The sequence below is a fragment of the Salvelinus alpinus genome, chromosome 25, assembly GCF_045679555.1.
Source record: "Salvelinus alpinus chromosome 25, SLU_Salpinus.1, whole genome shotgun sequence".
Classification (NCBI taxonomy): domain Eukaryota; kingdom Metazoa; phylum Chordata; class Actinopteri; order Salmoniformes; family Salmonidae; genus Salvelinus; species Salvelinus alpinus.
In genome coordinates this window covers 26,487,062-26,509,218 of record NC_092110.1, presented here as the reverse complement: position 1 = coordinate 26,509,218, position 22,157 = coordinate 26,487,062, and the positions used below count along the sequence as shown (strand labels likewise).

At 42.3% G+C, this 22,157-nt stretch overlaps 1 protein-coding gene across 6 annotated transcripts in view; it reads right to left on the bottom strand.

The window, feature by feature from the left end:
• Positions 1-22,157, bottom strand: part of LOC139553739 (palmitoyltransferase ZDHHC14-like) — a 99,332-nt gene that overhangs the window by 37,992 nt on the left and 39,183 nt on the right. For all 6 annotated transcript variants that reach the window (XM_071366361.1, XM_071366358.1, XM_071366363.1 and 3 more), the window contains exon 3: positions 21,317-21,477. In XM_071366361.1, coding sequence (XP_071222462.1) covers positions 21,317-21,477 — 161 coding nt within the window. The remainder of the gene's footprint in view (positions 1-21,316; positions 21,478-22,157) is intronic.

Sequence of the window (22,157 nt, the reverse complement as noted above, 5' to 3'; positions counted from 1 at the left end):
ACGCCGAGAAGGCTTTTGACCAAGTTGAGTGGTCCTATCTATTCAAAGTCCTACAGAAATTTAATATTGGAGATGGGTTCATAAATTGGATCCAGCTTTTATATAGGAACCCCTGTGCGAGAATACTCACTAACCAATCATTGTCGCCCCGATTTAACCTTTACAGAGGGACAAGGCAGGGTTGTGCGCTGTCGCCTATGCTCTTCGCCCTAATCATTGAACCTCTCGCTCAGGCGATTAGATCTGATGCAGCAATACACGGCTATAATACTAAAAGATACTCTAAATAAGATTTCCCTATACGCAGATGACATTCTCCTCTATGTAACAGAACCCCAAGCTAGTATTCCAGCTATTCTTGATGTGATTAATTTGTTTGGTACCTTCTCGGGATACAGAATAAATTGGAACAAGAGTGAATTAATGCCCATACGGTTACAAAACACCTCCTGGCTAGAACATCTTCCAGTTAAATTATCTTCAGAAAAATTTACCTATCTAGGAATTGTAGTTACCAAACAATACTCCTTACTATTTAAAGAGAATTTCCCCTCTCTGATGCAAAAACTCAAGACAAACATACAATTTTGGAAGAATTAATGCCATTAAAATGGTCTTCCTCCCACAACTGCTCTACCTATACCAGAACATCCCAGTATTCATACCTAAATCCTTTCATAAACAACTGGACTCAATTATCAATCCTTTCATCTGGGATTATAAAACACACAGGATAGGTAAAAAACACCTCTGCAAATCCAAAATGGAAGGAGGATTGTCTCTCCCAAATTTTATATTTTATTACTGGGCCGCTAACCTCCGCGCTGTTACGTTTTTGCTGGATGACGCACGTCCGTCACCCAGCTGGCTTAGTATGGAGCGGGAGGAGTGTCACCCCTTCTCTATTGGTGCTGTGATTTTGTCGCCTGTCAATCTGGAGAGGTCACTTTATCGTAACAATCCTATTATACATAGCACAGTCCGAATCTGGAAGCAAATTAAAACCCACTTTGAGCTTAGACCAATGTCATTCATGCTCCCTGTTGCCAGGAACCCCTCCTTTGCCCCCTCTAACCTTGATAACACCTTTGAGCAATGGGGAGAGTTGGGGATAAGTACCATAGGGGATTTATATATAGAAGGGACCTTTGCTTCCTTTGAGTTGCTGAGGGAAACTTAGATTCTTCCCAGAAGTAACTTTTTCAGATACCTACAAATCAGAGACTATGTTAGAAAACACCTCCCAACATTTGGGAACGCTAAGCCTTCCATGTTTGACGGATGCATAAAAACATCCCCCACCTCAGACAAACTGATATCTCGTTTATATGATGCTTTTCAATCTGTTAGCACACCTTCTACAGATGCCATTAAGGCAAAATGGGAGGAAGAACTAGGGACTGACATTTCGGTGGCAGACTGGGAAGATAGCTTGGAGTATATCCACACCTGCTCCATTAACTCCAGACATCGTCTCATACAATTCAAGGTATTACACAGATTACACTATTCCAAAACCAAACTGCATAGGATATTTCCTGATACATCCCCTATGTGTGATAAATGTCAGGCTGCACAGGGTACACTACTCCACTGCTTTGCTCTATGCTCTAGCTTGTATGGTTACTGGTGTGGAATTTTTAGGATCCTCTCTGAAGTTCTGGAGACTTCAATTGACCCAGACCCGCTTCTGATAATCCTGGGAGTGTCTGATTCCCTAAACGGATTAACCAACCCTCAAAAACAACTCATCTCTTACAGTCTCATTTCGGCAAAAAAACTAATCTTATTGTTTTGAGAAAGAGGGAAGCGCCCACTACCAAATTATGGCTCAGCGAATTGGCAAACACTGTACACTTAGAAAGAATTAGATATATTCTGAACAATAAATTATCAACATTTGATCAAATCTGGCAGCCTTTCCTCTCTTACTTGGACCATTCGGCGCTGTGAATTAGTCCTTTTTAACGCACTCTCAATTGTAATATTTTAATCCACCTTTGGGCAGCATGTGCTGGCACCGCCACCCGAGCATTCGGGAGGGGAATAAGGGGAAGGGATAAGGGGGGGGGGGAGAAGTGGGGGAGGGATAAAGGAGGGGAATAAGTGGGGGGGTGACACCTACCCTCTTTCTTTCTACCTGTCCTTGTTCTGTATGTCTTGTTTTGTAATATTTGTTTTGTACCCTTTTTGTTTCTGCCTGCTCTTTTATGTTTAGATAAGAATTGTATACCTGTCTTATACCTATACACCATTCTTGTGTGTGTTCAATAAAAAATATTTGAACGAAAACTCATTCTCATGCTCTCTCTGATCCCTCTACAGCAAACATATAGTGAGCAATGTTTAGAACATAAAAATCGCAATAAAATCCCAGTATTGCATAGCAATATATATATATAAAATCGTGAGATACGCAATACATATCGGCACATACATTTCGTGGTACCTGCCAATTCCCAGCCCCAGTATCAATGTGGCAGTAATGTAGCGGAACACAGTAACGTAGGCTGTGTTTTAAAGCCTTACTGATCAGATGTTTTAAGTGAGATTACCACTCATTTGGTAAGGACTTGAGGCCGTCTCTATTGAGAAAGTTTGTATTGAATCCGTGTGTGTGGCAAGCAGTTCCTCACTCTGGTTCAGCGAGACCGGTTCCACGTCCTTACTCTGGTTCAGCGAGACCGGTTCCACGTCCTCACTAACTGAGGCAGTCTTTCTTGGCAGTTACTCAACTCTCTCCCTCTCCTCCTCTACCAGAGCAGCTATCAGTCAGTCAGACTCTAGAACCGTATCTAGCCACAAAATACTACCTCAAATGTTGCCAATATTATGCAGGAGCAAAGAGACAACGTTCATCATTGTGAGTTTTATCTTGATAGAAAACTGTGTCAGTCAATCTACTTTGGGCTGTTCTGTATAAGACAGTGATTCATGCCCAGTCACACCATGTGACTGAGGAAGAAACAGTTTGGAGCACATCCTCTGAGGGCTAAAGACATGTCTGACAGGCATACACGAGTACTGTGGTGAGACTATAACCCCGGTTCCACTGCTGTGCCTCTCCTCCGCCCCGCCTGTAACAGGATGGTCTGTCTGCCAGCGTGGGCAGGAGGAGAATAGAGGGATAGAAGGGTGGGAGGATGGAGAACGATGGTGAGGAGAGCTGTGAACTATAAGTAGAGCCCTCCTGATTGAATGCATTTGTCAACAACACACAACATGCACTCACACATGAACATGGATTGTTTGATTTCTCAGCAGCATTGACGGAAACCCTCAAAATAATCATATAGAGTCCAGTAGCCAATAGGGTCCAGCAGCCAATAAAATCTTTAAATGTCAGTGAATCCTCATTATATTCCTCTCCATCATACACACACTGGGAGAGGAGCAGGAGTTTAGCACGGCCACTGGCTTTAGAAACATCCTCTGACATTTACTGGCTAGCCTATCGCTAGGTCTCTGGCACGCACAGCAGAAGAGACATATCCTGCCTGGTTTCGGTAATGAAAGCCTTTGAAGTTGGCATGCTTCCGCCTAGAGGATGCCAGTCTCTCAGTCTCTGCAGCAATGCCACATCTGACCAGGGCCTGCACTGCTAAATATGGCAGACAGACAGACATGATGCATGGAAAGACGAGCTGCAGTAACAAGTGGTGATCGATATACTAGTGGCTGATTACTGAAGAGTTCCTGTTACGATGCTATTCCTCAGTTCACAGTCACACCCAGAGCAGGAAAAGGACAGGTGCTCATTGACTTACACAGCAGGCTTCATCCACTGAGCCCTTTCCTCAAGAGAAAGTTGAGGACAGGACCGAGCAGGACTGAAAACACAACACTTCCTGTAATTGGACACACACTGCTTCCCAGACATAGGGAGGCATTGAAGAGGCACCTTTTTCTGTCCAATTCAGTATGTAGTTTCACAACAGATCAATACCAGAGGTGAACTTGAGCCCTGTACCACTTTGAATAGAAGACAACAGCATTACTTATTAATGAGGGTGCTGGGAAAAAAGGAACAACCAGTTCAGTTGCGGTCAAAAATGACTTCACCATGTGAAGAGCTTACAGCACACGCTGATAACATAAGCTGAACAACGTAACACAAGCACTTGGGCCGGAGACTAAATTGGAGATTGTGCACACCATGACGCCAATCATCCGTAGCAGTCGGTATCCTTTTGAGGACCACACAGGTACACTAAGACAGTAGTACCCAACCTGGGGTATCTAGACATGGTACTTGGGAAGACTGGTAAAATGCACACAAGGAAGTACTTTGTGGCTGCTCCGGACAGAGCTAAATGTGATTCGGGGTACAGAAACCAAAAGATTGGGAATCATAAGGTTCGATGTCCATTCTAAAACCTAATTCTATGGTTTTAAAGTTCCACACAGTCAATCCAGGTCATATAGGGTAACAACAGTATACCAATACTGCTGTAGTATCATTATACACTGAACAAAAATATAAACGCAACATGTAAAGTGTTGGTCCCATGTTTCATGAGCTGAAACAAAAGATCCCAGAAATTTTCCATAATCACAAAAAGCTTATTTCTCTCAAATGTTGTGCACAAATTTCTTCACATTCCTGTTACTCAGCATTTCCCCTTTGCCAAGATAGTCCATCCACCTGACAGGTGTGGCATATCAAGAAGCTGATTAAACAGCATGGTCATTACACAGGTGCACCTTGTGCTGGGGACAATAAAATGCCACAAAAATGTACAGTTTTGTCACAACATGCCATCGATGTCTCAAGATGAGGAAGTGTGCAATTGGCATGCTCACTGCAGAAATGTCTGCAGTCAGCGCTATTGACAGAGAATTTAATGTAAATTTTTCAACCATAAGCTGCCGCCGTCGCTTTAGAGAATTTGGCAGCTTGTCCAACATGCCACACAACCGCAGAGCACGTGTAAAACCATGCCAGCCCAGGACCTCCACATCTGGCTTCTTCACCTGCGGGATCATGAAAGACCAGCCACCCAGACAGCTGATGAAACTGTGGGTTTGCACAACCAAAGATCATCTGGGAAGCTCATCTGTGTGTTCATCGTCCTTACCAGGGTCTTGACCTGACTGCAGTTCGGTGTCGAAACCAACTGCAGTGGGAAAATGTTCACCTTCGATGGCCACTGGCATGCGGGAGAAGTATGCTCTTCACGGATGAATCCCGGTTTCAACTGTACCGGGCATTAAGCAGACGTTGTGTGGGCAAGTGGTTTGCTGATGGCAACGTTGTGAACAGAGTGCCCCATGGTGGGGTTATGGTATGGGCAGGCAACAGCTACGGACCATGAACACAATTGCATTTTATTGATGGCAATTTGAATGCACAGAGATACCGTGACGAGATCCTGAGGCCCATTGTCGTGCCATTCCTCCACCGCCATCACCTCATGTTTCATCATGATAATGCACTGCCCCATGTCGCAAGGATCTGTACACAATTCCTGGAAGCTGAAAATGTCCCAGTTCTTCCATGGCCTGCATACTCACCAGACAGGTCACCCATTGAGCATGTTTGGGATGCTCTGGATCTACATGTATGATAGCGTGTTCCAGTTCCCGCCAATTTCCTGGAATTTCACACAGCCATTGAAGAGTGGAACAACATTCCACAGGACACAATCAACAGCCTGATCAACTCTATGTGAAGGAGATGTGCCATGCTGCATGAGGCAAATGGTGGTTACACCAGATACTAACTGGTTTTCAGATTTATTTATTTTTTAAGGTGACCAATCGATGCATATTTTTCTGTGACTAACAGATGCATATCTGTTATGGGCAATCCATAGATTAGAGCCTATTGAATTTATTTCAATTGACTGATTTCCGTATATGAACTGTACCTCAGTAAAATGTTTGAATGTTGCATTTATAGTTTTGTTTAGTGTATTTATCATGCTTGTTTCCTTGTTTCTTTATATTGCTATTGAGGACTGATTCTCAACTTACTGGCATGGTTAAATAAATTAAATAGGTTGTTGTTTATATTAGAAGTCGACCGATTATGATTTTTCAACGCCGATACCAATTATTGGAGGACCAAAAAAGCCGATACCGATTAAATAAGTTAAAATAAGTGTTCATTGTTCATTCAGTATTGTTGTAAACAATTACAACAATACTGAATGAACAATGAACACTTGAACACTTATTTTAACTTAATATAATACATCAATAAAGTAAATTTGGTATCAAATAAATAATGAAACGTGTTCAATTTGGTTTAAATAATGCAAAAACAGTGTTGGAGAATAAAGTAAAAGTGCAATATTTGCCATGTAAAAAAGCTAACGTTTAAGTTCCTTGCTCAGAACATGAGAACATATGAAAGCTGGTGGTTCCTTTTAACAGGAGTCTTCAATATTCCCAGGTAAGAAGTTTTAGGTTGTAGTTATTATAGGACTATTTCTCTCTATCCCATTTGTATTTCATATACCTTTGACTATTGGATGTTCTAATAGGTACTTTAGCATTGCCAGCCTAATATCAGGAGTTGATAGGCTTGAAGTTATAAACAGCGCTGTGCTTCAAGCATTGCGAAGAGCTGCTGGCAAACACAGGAAAGTGCTGTTTGAATGAATGCTTACGAGCCTGCTGCTGCCTACCACCGATCAGTCAGACTGCGCTATCAAATCATAGACTTAATTATAATATAATAACACACAGAAATACGCGCCTTAGGTCATTAATATGGTCAAATCTGGAAACTATCATTTCGAAAACAAAACGTTTATTCTTTCAGTGAAATATGGAACCGTTCCGCATTTTATCTAACAGGTGGCATCTATAAGCCTAAATATTGCTGTTACATTGCACAACCTTCAATGTTATGTCATAATTATGTAAAATTCAGGCAAATTAATTCGCAACGAGCCAGGCGGCCCAAACTGTTGCATATACCCTGACTCTGCGTGCAATGAACGCAAGAGAAGTGACACAATTTGCCTAGTTAATATTGCCTGCTAACATGAATTTCTTTTAACTAAATATGCAGGTTAAAAAAATATATACTTCTGTGTATTGATTTTATGAAAGGCATTGATGATTATGGTTAGGTACATTCGTGCAATGATTGTGCTTTTTTCGCAAATGCGCTTTTGTTAAATCATCCCCCGTTTGGCGAAGTTGGCTGTCTTTGTTAGGAAGAAATAGTCTTCACACAGTTTGCAACGAGCCAGGCGGCCCAAAGTGCTGCATATACCCTGACTCTGTTGCACAGAACGCAAGAGAAGTGACACAATTTCCCTAATTAAAAGTAATTAAGGCTAGCAGGCAATATTAACTAAATATGCAGGTTTAAAAATATATACTTGTGTATTGATTTTAAGAAAGGCGTTGATGTTTAGGTACACATTGGTGCAACGACAGTGCTCTTTCGCGAATGCGCTTGTTAAATCACCCGTTTAGCGAAGTAGGCTGTGACTCAATGATAAATTAATAGGCACCGCATCGATTATATGCAACACAAGACAAGCTAGATAATCACTAGTTAACTACATTACTAGTTTATGTTAAGATTGATTGTTTTTTATAAGATAAGTTTAATGCTAGCTAGCACCTTACCTTGGCTCCTTGCTGCACTCGCATAACAGGTAGTCAGCCTGACACGCAGTCTCCTCGTGGAGTGCAATGTATTCGGCCATAATCGGTGTCCAAAAATGCCGATTACCGATTGTTATGAAAACTTGAAATCGGTCCTAATTAATCGTCCATTCCGATTAAAATCGGTCAACCTCTAGTTTATATCACATTACCTTGAATAGGTTAAACTGATCACATTTAGTTTTCCTCTTTTATTCTATTTCACCTTTTTAATTTTTCTTTCCCACCCGGCTCAAATTCAATAGCCCAGCGGATACACACTTTGTGTGTGTGTGTGTGTTTGTGTTTGTGTGTGTGTGTGTGTGTGTGAGAATGAGTGAGAGACGGCAGACTGCCTGTCTCCCAGCATTGCTGTTCCCCCGTGGAGGGTGTGTATGGTTCTTGACAGAGCAGAGTGTAATGTGTGATAGATCGCACTTCAGGGACCTGATAATCCCATCACCCTCTATCGCCTATCAGCTGACCACCACAGGACACCCTTCACATGGACACAGGGAGCCCTCACACTCCCCTCCTGTCCCTCCACTCTCTCCCTCTCCCTCTTTCCAAGCCCCCACTATCTGTCTTTCTTTGTCGTGTTTTTGTCTGCAAATTGCGACTGACCACAGAGCTGTAGCATAAACAAAGTGGAACACAGCATGCAGAAACTATAAGCTAAATTCCTTCCTCCTCTCACACCATGAAGGGCGCTGAGGCAGAGAGACACCGCTTTCAATTCAATTCAAAAAGGCTTTATTGGAATGGGAAACATGTTTCCACTGTCAAAGCAAATGGAATAAACAATAAAGGGAAATAAACAACAGTAAACATTAAACTCAAGTTTTAAAAGAATATAAACATTTCAAATGTTATTATTGGCTATGTACAGTGTTGTAACAACGTGCAAATCTTAACATAAACTAGTAATGTAGTTAACTAGTGATTATCTAGCTTGTCTTGAAAGGGAAAATAAATAAACAGATAAACCACAAATCTTGCTGCTGTGATTGCACATTGCAGTATTTCACCTAACCGATATGGAAGTTTATCAATGTTTGATTTGTTTTCAAATTCTTTGTGGGTCTGTGTGCTGTGGTAAATGTGTCTCTGTGGTTATACATTTGCCAGGAGGTTAGGACGTGTAGCTCAGTGAGCACATAGCCTGTCTTCTAGTGAGAGCCAGGTCTGCTGTGGCAGAGTCTGTGCATAGTGGTCAGGTATTCTGCCACTGTGTACTCTCTGTTTAGGGCCAGATAACATTCCAATTTGCTTAGTTTTTTGTTGTTGATTATTTTCAGTGTATCAAATAGTTATCTTTTTCAGAATTTGGTTGTGTCTAAATGTGTTTTGGTCCTAGGGCTCCGTTTGTGAACCAGCCCCAGAACCAGCTGGCTGAGTTCATCTCTCTGTAGGGTGGGCTTTGTGGTGGCATCACTTCCTTTAGGTGGTTGTACAATTTAACTGCTCTTTTCTGGATTGTTGATAACTAGTGTGTATTAGAGGTCGACCGATTATGATTTTTCAACGCCGATACCGATTATTTGAGGGGGGGAAAAAGCCGATACCGATTAAATCGGCCGATTTGTAATAATGACAATTACAACAATACTGAATGAACACTTATTTTAACTTAATATAATACATCAATAAAATCAATTTAGCCTCAAATAAATAATGAAACATGTTCAATTTGGTTTAAATAATGCAAAAACAAAGTGTTGGAGAAGAAAGTAAAAGTGCAATATGTGCCATGTAAGAAAGCTAACGTTTCAGTTCCTTGCTCAGAACATGAGAACATATGAAAGCTGGTGGTTCCTTTTAACATGAGTCTTCAATATTTCCAGGTAAGAAGTTTTAGGTTGTAGTTATTATAGGAATTATAGGACTATTTCTCTCTATATGATTTGTATTTTATATACCTTTGACTATTGGATGTTCTTATAGGCACTTTAGTATTGCCAGTGTAACAGTATAGCTTCCATCCCTCTCCTCGCCGCTACCTGGGCTCGAACCAGGAACACATCGACAACAGCCACCCTCGAAGCAGCGTTACCCATGCAGAGCAAGGGGAACAACTACTCCAAGTCTCAGAGCGAGTGACGTTTGAAACGCTATTAGCGCGCAATCCGCTAACTAACTAGCCATTTCACATCGTGTACACCAGCCTAATCTCGGGAGTTGATAGGCTTGAATTCATAAACAGCAGAGCTGCTGGCAAAACGCAAGAAAGTGCTGTTTCAATGAATGCTTATGAGCCTGCTGGTGCCCACCATCGCTGTCAGACTGCTCTATCAAATCATAGACTTAATTATAACATAATAACAAACAGAAATACGAGCCTTAGGTCATTAATATGGTCAAATCTGGAAACTATCAGCTCGAAAACAAAACATTTATTCTTTCAGTGAAATACGGAACCGTTCCGTATTTTATCTAACGGGTGGCATCCATAAGTCTAAATATTCCTGTTACATTGCAAAACCTTCAATGTTATGTCATAATTATGTAAAATTCTGGCAAATTAGTTCGCAATGACCCAGGCGGCCCAAACTGTTGCATATACCCTGACTCTGCGTGCAATGAACGCAAGAGAAGTGACACAATTTCACCTGGTTAATATTGCCTGCTAACCTGGATTTCTTTTAGCTAAATATGCAGGTTTAAAAATATATACTTCTGTGTATTGATTTTAAGAAAGGCATTGATGTTTATGGTTAGGTACACGTTGGAGCAACGACAGTCCTTTTTCACGAATGCGCACTGCATCGATTATATGCAACGCAGAACACACTAAATAAACTAGTAATATCATCAACAATGTGTAGTTATAACTAGTGATTATGATTGATTGATTGTTTTTTTTTATAAGATAAGTTTAATGCTAGCTAGCAACTTACCTTGGCTTCTTACTGCATTCGCGTAACATGCGGACTCCTCGTGAGGCAGGTGGTTAGAGCGTTGGACTAGTTAACCGTAAGGTTGCAAGATGGAATCCCTGAGCTGACATGGTAAAAATCTGTTGTTCTGCCCCTGAACAAGGCAGTTAACCCACCGTTCCTAGGCCGTCATTGAAAATAAGAATGTGTTCTTAACTGACTTGCCTAGTTAAATAAAAGTGTGTAAAAAATCTTATTTTTTATTTTATTTTTACGGCAAAATCGGCATCCAAAATTACCGATTTCCGGTTGTTATGAAAACTTGAAATCGGCCCTAATTACAAAATCGGCCATTCCGATTAAATCGGTCGACCTCTAGTGGGTATAGTCCTAATTCTGCTCTGTATGCATTGTTTGAGGTTTTGCGTTGTACACAAAGTATATTTCTGCAGAATTCTGCATGCAGTCTCAATTAGATGTTTATTCCATTTTGTGAATTCTTGGTTAGTGAGTGGACTCCAGAACTCACAACCATAGAGGGTTCTGACCGAATTATATTTAGCCAGATCCTAATTGTGATGTTGAGTTTTATGTTCCCTTTGATGGCATAGAAGGCCCTTCTTGCCTTGTCTCAGATCATTCACAGCCTTGTGGAAGTTACCTGTGTTTTTCCACCGTGCTTCTACATCTGCGTTGCTTGCTGTTTAGGGTTTTAGGCTGGGTTTCTGTATAGAACTTTGTAACATCTGCTGATGTAAAAAGGGCTTTATAAATACATTTGATTGATTGATGTTTAGGTCATGGTAGGTATCGTTTTTCGTGTGATCTAGGACAACGGTGTCTAGATGGAATTTGTATTTCTGGTCCTGGCGACTGGACCTTTTTTGGAATGCCATTATTTTTTATCTTACTGAGATTCACTGTCAAGGCCAAAGTCTGACAGAATCTGTGCAGAAGATCTAGGTGCTAAGCACCAGATCATCTGCAAACAGTAGACATTTAATTTCTGAGTCCAGTAGGGTGAGGGTGGGTGCTGCACACTGTTCTAGTGCCCGCGCCAATTCATTGATATATGTGACCCACAACCTGGATTCGCTCCTATGTAGCAACATTTTTTTTTTTTTTTTTTTTTTTACATTGGACAAAAGTAGAGACTCCGAGCTAGAAAGTGGCATATCATACACTGCAGTTGAGGAACAATGGGAAAGTAATTCGGCTTTGAAAGTTGATAAACTTGTAACCCCACTTTTGAGAAAATGGCTCTTGAATGTTTTGGTACGCCTACTGGAGAGCTCCTGTTTGTCTACACCCATTCAGCATCGTTCACACCCTCTTAAGCCTTAGCCCCACCCATCTCTTTAAGGATTCACATGTGAGGCCATGTGCTAAACAGAGTAAGTAGTGTTGTACAGAACCAAAGACTTCAAGACTAAAAGTGATAAATGTAGTAGCCTAAAATAAGGAAAAACTCCAAATAAAAATACACTATCTAGTCCGTGGCCTATATTCTAATCTGACTTTGGTGAAAGTCATGTTCTTCACATTACCGTCTGGTAAAGAGTTTATTTGTCACATGCACAGGATACAAAAAGATGTAAACGGTACAGTGAAATGGTTACTTGCATATTTGCATAATAGAAATATCAAAAACAGAAAGTGACCAGATAAAAATATTTTAAAATGACGCTTACCCAGACACACTTTTCTAAATTGATGGGTCATGTGAAGGAAATGCTATAACCACCTCACAGCCACATCTGTCTAAGTGGATTGGTCACTGTTGTCTAGACATGTACACGTTCATGAAATACAATAGACGTCCATAATCACCCCCATACACACCTGTCTAACTTGATGGGTCATGTAATCATCTAACAAAATGGTGTCTTTTGTTTAGACATGTAGCTAAACAATGAACCGGCATAATCCCAACTCATTCTACTACCAATTCAAATCAACTCCTTCGCATAAAGTTGATCAGGCTGGTGATTGTGGCCTGTGGAATGTTGTTCCACTCCTCTTCAATGGCTGTTTGAAGTTGCTGGATATTGGCGGGAACTGGAACATGCCGTCATACACGTTGATCCAGAGCTTCTCAAAACAGGCTCAATGAGTGATATGTCCGAGTACGCAGGCCATGGAAGAACATACATTTTTCAGCTTCCAGGAATTGTGTACAGATCCTTACGACATGGTGCAGTGCATTATCATACTGAAACATGAGGTGATGGCGGTGGAGGAATGGCACGACAATGGGCCTCAGGGTCTCGTCATGTTCGCTCTGCATTCAAACTGCCATCCATAAAATGCAATTGTGTTCATTGTCCATAGCTGTTGCCTGCCCATACCATAACCCCACCACCATGGGGCACTCTGTTCACAACGTTGACATCAGCAATCCACTCGCCCACGTCTGCCATATGCCCGGTACAGTTGAAACCGGGATTGATCCGTGAAGAGCACACTTCTCCCACCTGCCAGTGGCCATCGAAGGTGAACATTTTCCCACTGAAGTTGGTCACAACACCAAACTACAGTCAGGTCAAGACCCTGGTGAGGACGATGAACACGCAGATGAGCTTCCCATATGATCTTTGGTCGTGCAAACCCACAGTTTCATCAGCTGTCCAGGTGGCTGGTCTTTCATGATCCCGCAAGTGAAGAAGCCGGATGTGGAGGTCCGCCCACACAGAAGCCATACACATGGTCTGCGGTTGTGAGGCCGGTTGGACGTACTGAAAATGTTTCTAAAACGACGTTGGAGGCGGCTTATGGTAGAGAAATAATCATTAAATTCTCTGTCAACAGCTCTGGTGGACATTCCTGAGGTCAGCATGCCAATTGCACGCTCCCTCAACTTGAGATAACAGTGAAGAGGCGACTCCGGGATGCTGGCCTTCAAGGCAGAGTTGCAAAGAAAAAGCCATATCTGACTGGCCAATAAAAAGAAAAGATTAAGATGGGCAAAAGAACACAGACACTGGACAGAGGAACTCTGCCTAGAAGGCCAGCATCCCGGACTCACCTCTTCCTTGTTGATGTTGAGACTGGTGTTTTGCGGGTACTATTTAATGAAGCTGCCAGTTGATGACTTGTGAGGCGTCTGTTTCTCAAACTAGACACTAATGTACTTGTCCTCTTGCTCAGTTGTGCACCGGGGCCTCCCACTCTTTCTATTCTGGTTAGACCCAGTTTGCGCTTTTCTGTGAAGGGAGTAATACAGTATTGTATGAGATCTTCAATTTCTCGCATGGAATAGCCTTCATTTCTCAGAACAAGAATAGACCGACGAATTTCAGGAGAAAGTACTTTGTTTCTGGCCATTTTGAGCCTGTATTCAAACCCCCAAATGCTGATTCTCCACATACTCAACTAGTCTAAAGGCGGCCAGTTTTATTGCTTCTTTAATCAGAACAGTTTTCAGCTGTGCTAACATAATTGCAAAAGGGTTTTCTAATGATCAATCAGCCTTTTAAAATGATAAACTTGGATTAGCTAACACAACGTGCCATTGGAACACAGGTGTGATGGTTGCTGATAATGGGCCTCTGTACGCCTATGTCGATATTCCATTTTAAAAAACAGCTGTTTCCAGTTACAATAGTCATTTACAACATTAACAATGTCTACACTGTATTTCTGATCAATTTGATGCTATTTTAAATGGACAAAAAATGTGATTTTCTTTCAAAAACAAGGACATTTCTAAGTGACCCCAAATGGTAGTGTAGATTGTCATTTTGCTGTGATCTGATAGGGGTGTCAAGTGGGCTGACTGAACACTCTGAGAGACTGGGTTGAGGTCAGTAATAAAGTAGTCTACAGTAAGGCCTACTACTGCCAAGTGATGAGCTATAGGTGTAACTAGAGTAGGAGTCCCCTCAAAGCCTACCATGGACTATGTACATACCCAACATGTGAGAGAGCTGCAGGAGTTGTGACCCGTTTTTGTTGGTTATGTTCTCGTAGTTGTGTCTAGGGGGGTACATCTCTCTCCCTCTGTGACCCAGTCCCTCCATTATTCCAGAAGAACCAGATCGATGACTCAATGTGCCTATATTTAGTAATTCACTCACCCAAACACCAGACCTGGTCCTGTGAACCCACGGCTCGTCACCTTCAACAACACTGTCTTTCAAATGGAATCAAACTAATTAAAAACAACAAAGAAACAGAACCAAAATACGGTCAACAATAACAGCTTTTGGGTGAAATACTATGTTTTCTCATCTCTCATAGGCCCAGGAGTCTGTTTCAAACATCAACACTGCTAGACAATGTGGGCTTGTAAAAATAAAAACACACAGAAATTTGAGTTGAAGTGGTGGCTGTATCAGCCCATTTACAGACGTGCTGCCAGACTCTGGTATTTTCCCACAACATATTAACCCAGGCAGGCAGGGAGATGATGACATGGAGCCGAGTTACCAGTGAGTTTCCAGTCTGTGTCGGCAGTTACAGCTCTGTTAACACTGACAGTTAAAACCAATCATCAGCTTCATAACACCATACGCTGTAAAGAAAGCGACTATTTCATTCCAGCAGCAGAGTGGGCTGTGGAATGATAATCAATCCAGTGAAAAAGAGCAGACACAACAAACCATGTTGTCAACACTGCATACTCACACCCTCTCCTAATGCTGTGAAGCACACACACACAGAGAGCTCCACTAATAAGAGAAAACAAGGCTTGCTCCTCTGCAGACAATGCCAGTCTTCTCCTCAGAGACTTGCAGTTAGTGTGTGTGTGTGTGTGTGTGTGTGTGTGTGTAGTTATATAAGGATGCTGCACTACTGGAGGAGAGGAGAGCATGGCTGTCTGGGCTGAGGAGGAATGGGAACAGTACAACAGTCAGCCTGAGAAATACAGTCTGGAAATGTGAGGAATGAGCCCTGACGTACGTGTGTGTTTGATGGAAAGGGAGATGGAGTAGTTGGTGAACGAGAGCAGGCCAGAGGGATTAATGCAATATAGTGAAAGAAAGAAAGCGGGGAAAGATGGATCCAGGAATGTGAAGATGGAGTGAAGACAGAGACGAAACAGAGAGTGAGTGAGCGTCCAGAGCAGAGGATGCCAACTCCTTGTAGGAGCTGGATCTGGGTAAGTGCTAACAGATGTGCTCTAATGCATCTGCATATCATCCAGCCACACCATGAATAGAGCATTACAGTGGGCAATGGTTGGGGGGGGGGGACCAGAGTCAGAGAGATGGCATTTAAAAGGGTCAATCAGCAGTTGCTACATCCATTTATGGACTTGTAAAGTAATTATATTTACTCAAGAATATAAACTTACAAATGCCTCATGATCTTAGTTGAACTGTCCTACCCCCATCAGAACCCAAAACATAAGATTGTTTCACTCCAATATTTGTAAACAAAGTAAATGTTAAACACCTTAAAGCCTCAAAACATGGTTAAAGCTATCATTTTGATATCATGGATGGTCCGCCCTTGCATCCATAGCAGCTTATGAATTTGAGAATGATTACATTTCTCCAGCCCCATCCTTCAGCTTTTTACCAAAACAGTGGCGGTGAGTGTGCTTTGTTGTTGTTTAAATAGCTGATTGGACCTTTAACATGGCTTTTTCCTCTCTCCTCACTATCAGAACAACCAGGGATATTTTTCTGTCAGTGGGTTGAACCTGGCAATCCTGAAAAAAAGAGCTATAGCCTGAGGTGGTTGTATGGGTAGCATTAGTCAGGACTGCAGCTTTCACAAACTGGAGGAATGCTCTGTACTTGGGCTGGATGGGTATAGCGTGCCCCAACATGCTCCTAAAATCATCATTGTGCAATAGCTGGATCCAGAGGTTTCTATCAAGAAGAGGTAAATACACAGTTCTGGCTGGAGCTAGGTAGCAGCAAATCAATGCTTGGTACACCACTACAGATATACCCTTGGACCTGGACAAGAGGCAATTTGTTTGGACACTGACAATGACAGACATGGGCATGGTAGTGGTAGGTGCTCCTGGGATGGACTACAGAGCTGACAGAGCCACTGCTCTGAACATGGGAGACGTAGTTTTGAAGAGGTGTAATGGGCTCAAGTTCCCACAGCAGATGCAGGGCAGAGTTCATTCAGAGTGCATCCTCTGATGCCACACACGTTGACATTAACTGAAGGGGGGGGGGAAGCGAGTGTTTTATTTGGATCAACATTGTTCATTTTTCAACCCTATAGTTTGTTTATTCTCCAAATCAATAATTTGATAATCATCCCAAATGACCGGTGTTGTTCAAAGCTGGTGCTCCAAGGCCTTTCTGTGCTACCATGCCTCCGCTCCCACCCAAAGCTTCGAGCCCTTTTCTGTGTGACCATACATACCAAAGCTTAAGTCTACAAACAAGATGGATAAAAACACCACTCTGCTGTTTGTTTAACGAGGGCCTGAAGAAAAACTCCTGATTCAGACTCCTGACACAGATAAGAGCATAATACACTGTGTATACAAAACATTAACAACACCTTCCTAATCTTGAGTTGCACACCCTTTCTCCCTCAGAACAGCCTCAATTCGTTGGGGCATGGACTGTTGAAAGCATTGCACAGGGATGCTGGCACATGTTGACTCCAATGCTCCCTACAGTTGTGTCAAGTTGGATGGATGTCCTTTGGGTGGTGGATCATCCTTGATAGACACGGAAAACTGTTTTCAACTTTTCTTGAAAAACCCAGCGGCATTGCAGTTCTTGACACAAACCTGTGCGCCTGGCACCTACTACCATACCCAATTCAAAAGACACTTAAATATTTTGTCACCTTCTGAATGTCACACACACAATCCATGTCACAATTGTTTCAAGGTTTAAAATCCTTCTTTAACCTCTAATTCCTCCCAAACCCGGATCCGGGAGCACCCCCCACAGTAAAAAAGCTGACTAGCATAGCCTAGCATAGCGTCACAAGTAAATACTAGCATCTAAATATCATTAAATCACAAGTCCAAGACACCAGATGAAAGATACACATCTTGTGAATCCAGCCATCATTTCTGATTTTTTAAATGTTTTACAGGGAAGACACAATATGTAAATCTATTAGCTAACCACGTTAGCAAAAGACACCACTTTTTTTACTCCACCAGTTTTTTACTCCATCAGTAGCCATCACTAATTCGACCAAATAAAGATATAAATAGCCACTAACCAAGAAACAACTTCATAAGATGACAGTCTGATAACATATTTATTGTATAGCATATGTTTTTTTAGAAAAATGTGCATATTTCAGGTATAAATCACAGTTCTACATTGCAGCTGCAATCTGAAATAGTGCCGAAGCTGCCAGAATAATTACAGAGACCAACGTCAAATACCTAATTACTCATCTTAAAACATTTCTGAAAAATACACAGCGTACAGCAAATGAAAGCCCAACATCTTGTGAATCTAGCCAATGTCAGATTTTTTAAGTGTTTTACAGCGAAAACACAATATAGCATTATATTAGCTTAGCACAATAGCCAAAAACACAAGCAATTTACCAGCAGCACAGGTTAGCGATCGTAACAATACAGCAAAAGATATATAATTTTTGACTAACCTTGATATACTTCGTCAGATGACAGTCCTGTAACATCATATTACACAATGCATATAGGGTTTGTTCGAAAATGTGCATATTTAGCAGCACAAATCGTGGTTATACAATGTGATCAGTGGCAACAGGTCATGCATTCTGGCCGGCGCCATCTTGGAAAGGCACCTAATCTAATCAATAAATAATCGTAAACTTGACTAAAAAATACAGGTTGGACAGCAAATGAAAGATGCATTAGTTATTAATGCAACCGCTGAGTTAGATTTTTAAAATTAACGTTACTAGACATACAGTGTGCGTTACAGCCAGACTAGTGCCGCAATAATGGCGGACAAATGCGTTTACATTTTTCCACATAAATACGGAATAACATCATAAATAGCTCTTACTTTTGGACGAGCTTCCATCAGAATCTTGGGCAAGTGGTCCTTTGTCCAAAAGAATCGTTGCTTGGTTGTAAAACATCGTCTTCAACTTCGGAATTAGCAGCTAACATTAGCTATGTGGCCACAACATGCCCAAATGTTCAAAGCGCAATACTAAGGAAATTCCGAAAATAGCAATATACTCGCATAAACGGATATAACTCGGTTTAAAATAACTTCGTTATGATGTTTCTAACACCTATATCGAATTAAATTACAGACGGATATAGCTAAGGCCGATAACTGAGCGTTTCAAAATGCCATCCTGAGGTCTTGCTTTGCGCAATGACGAACGTCGAAAAGAGAGCTCCCTTCGTTCCTTGGCCTTTTATAAGCTCTGAGAACTACGTAGACACTCCATTCCACTTCTCATTGGTTACTGACATCCAGGGGAAGGCGGGTGCAGTTCATGTCGACCCAAAGGATACATACAGAGCTTTAAACTGATCTGAGAACAGAGCCTCGTTTTCAGACCTTCGCAGTTCCTGTCATGAATTTCGCTGCAGAAAGAGTTCTGGTTCACCCACAGACATAATTCAAACGGTTTTAGAAACTAGAGATTGTTTTCTATCCAATAGTAATAATAATATGCATATTGTACGAGCAAGAATTGAGTACGAGGCAGTTTAATTTGGGAACGATAAATGTCCAAGTTGAAACAGCACTCCCTGTAGTGTCAAGATTAACCGGTGTCCTCCCCTTCATCTACACTGATTGAAGTGTAGATGAAGTGTATTTAACAAGTGACATCAATAAGGGATCATAGATTTCACCAGGTCAGTCTGTAATGGTAAGAACAGGTGTTCTTAATGTTTTGTACAATCAGTATCTGTAAGGAGTTAATGTATATAGATTATCATATAAGAGATTCACAGTGGGAAAGTACAGGAGCTAGGTTTCACCAAAAGCTGCTTAACTAGAGTCTATCAAAAGTGAGAGAAACGATATAGGTCTATACTTCCAAATGTATTCATTGGTCTTAAAGTTGATCACGTCTCGTGTCAAATGTGAGGTCTCAATGAAAGAGGAAAAACCCCGATTGCCCGCCAGACAAAGAGACACTTGAACAAACACCAACATACAATAGCATTTCTATATTTCATCATCATCCAGGGAAGCTCCAGACTCGGCAGCTTCTATAGCTAAGCAACATTTCATTCCACAGAGCAGCTCAGAACGGCTCTTCTGGTTTAGGCTCTTCTCGAGAGGCTTACAGGAGACCGAGGAGATCAGAGCTAGGTTTGACTGTGTCTGCTCTCGGTTATCTCTCTGGAGATGTCAGAGGAGTAGGAGAGATCCTCCTGGCTCAGCCCACAGCAGCAGAAGAGGCATCAGACTGTCAGAAGCTTGCTCCATAGTGAGACTAGATGACCTTTGACCTGCCAGGGGACAACTGGCACACCACCACCCGAGGGGGAGAGGCATCAGTCACAGCTAACATGACCACTGGTCTGGGCATAGCAGGTGGAGGTCAGGGAGAGAAGGAAGGGGAGAGAGAGATGGGGAAAGATATGGTGAGGACATGAGAGAAGGAAGGAGGGAGACGGGGAAAGATATGGTGAGGACATGAGAGAAGGAAGGAGGGAGACGGGGAAAGATATGGTGAGGACATGAGAGAAGGAAGGAGGGAGACGGGGAAAGATATGGTGAGGACATGAGAGAAGGAAGGAGGGAGACAGGGAAAGATATGGTGAGGACATGAGAGAAGGAAGGAGGGAGACAGGGAAAGGAGGAGGGAGGAAAAGAAGGACGTGTGCGAGACACGTGTGTGATTGAGTAGGGACGTGACAAATTTGAAAAAATTGGTTTCCTGTTAAAACATTAAGAAAATTCCACATTTGCGTCTCAAGGTGAGTCCATTTCAGATGGTTAAGCATTGCACCTGTACTACCATTACTGTACCTTAATTACACCTCGCAATGTTTGCATTTCCTCATATAACTTCTAAAAGTATTGCCATACAGGACTTTGCTGCTGTCGCTTGCCTTTCTCTGCCATTTTCTCAACTGTAAATGACGATGACGTAGTAGTGTAGAGTCGACTCCAAAATAACTGATTCCTCAACTCCTTGCATATCGACTCACGATGTCGACTCCCATTTCTGAGTGTTCAGTATTTTTGGGATGGAGGAGACCGATTAGTTTGCCACACTTCCGGGAACACAAACACTTGCATCTTTCAGAGAGAGAGGAGAGGGGCACAGTACAGGCAGGTAGGTCACCAAGCATACAGAATCAGAACTGTGCACTAGGCCCATCTATCTTCAATCAACAGCAATGGAATTCTGTATGTAGCAATTTCTTGGCTTGCAATATCACTCAACAAGGCCTATCATCAGTGATTAGGCTTTAAAGATGAGCGACATGCAACAGTTTGCTCTCACAGTATCTGCGAACGTGCATGGGTTTGCTTCACGCTGTTCACAGTGTGGTAGCCAGGGCACTAAAACAGAGAAGTTAGTATCACGCTTCAACGCTCTTAGATGTTGCTGAAATTGACCCACTATGCCAGGGCTATTCAACTCTTACCCTACGAGGTCCAGAGCCTGCTGGTTTTCTGTTCTATCTGATAATAATGAACTGCTAGCACCTGGTGTCCCAGGTCTAAATCAGTCCCTGATTAGAGGGGGAAAATGATCAAATGCAGTGGAACTGGCTTCCAGGTCCAGAGTTGCATTTGAGGGCACTATGCTGTTTACTTTCTGCAACAACAAAAAGGTTAGGGAATTTTCTTAATGTTAAGGATCCCAATTTGGTTTAAACGTTGTAATGTTCACACCCCTAGGAGGGAGTGTTTGTGGACAGGGATGATTGAGAAGGAGGGATAAATACAGTACATAGAACTAAGAGGTCTTCTTACCGATCTGTCTCTCCAGGTCTGCAGCCTCGTCAGGTGTTGCTCGGGGCAGGACCCCCGGGTCACTGAAGCTGGTCCTGAAGAGAGTCCCCAGCACAAAGACAAATAGCACCCCCCCTATCACTGGGATGGCTGGAGTGAGCTGCACCGACAGGAAGGGACAGCTAAGGGAAAGAAAGATGAGAGAGAGAGGCAGAGTTAGACTCAGAGATCTTCAGCGTATGCAAGTACTGAAGTATTCAGAGCAGGCTGCACTAAGTCAAACATACGACCATCATGAGAATCGTCGGCACGTGTTTGCTGGCCAGGAAAGTGTCATTTCGGAAGTGGGTATAATTATCCTCCACGCCCAGCCCCATATGGAGACTCATGACCTCCGTTTACAGACAGCTCTCCGGACGTCTGTCTCCATCCCACCCCCTCAGCACCCTCCTCCTCCTGGGACAGGGCTTCCCCAGTGTCTGCCCTGTAATCTGATCTAATGACACATCATTGAGTTTTATCCCATTAGTTAGGTCTGATCTTGCAGGTACTTATTACTGTAATCGCTTTATTAGAACTGATATGGCCAGGCCATGCACTGTCACTTCCGATTTCATTACTGACGGGGAGCCGGGGGTGGGGGCAGATGTGAGGCAGCATTCCTTGAGAGGGATATTAATGACCGTGTGACGTGGAGTCCTTATGGTTTATCAAACAAACAAAATGCCATTCTGTTACTTTAAGTCGGACACTTACTATGAAAAACTGTACTATAGAGTTGAGCCTTGCTCAAAAAGTTCTGTACCACACTAGCCCATCTGAATGATATGACCACTGTAGCCCAGGAATAGAAGGAAGAGGA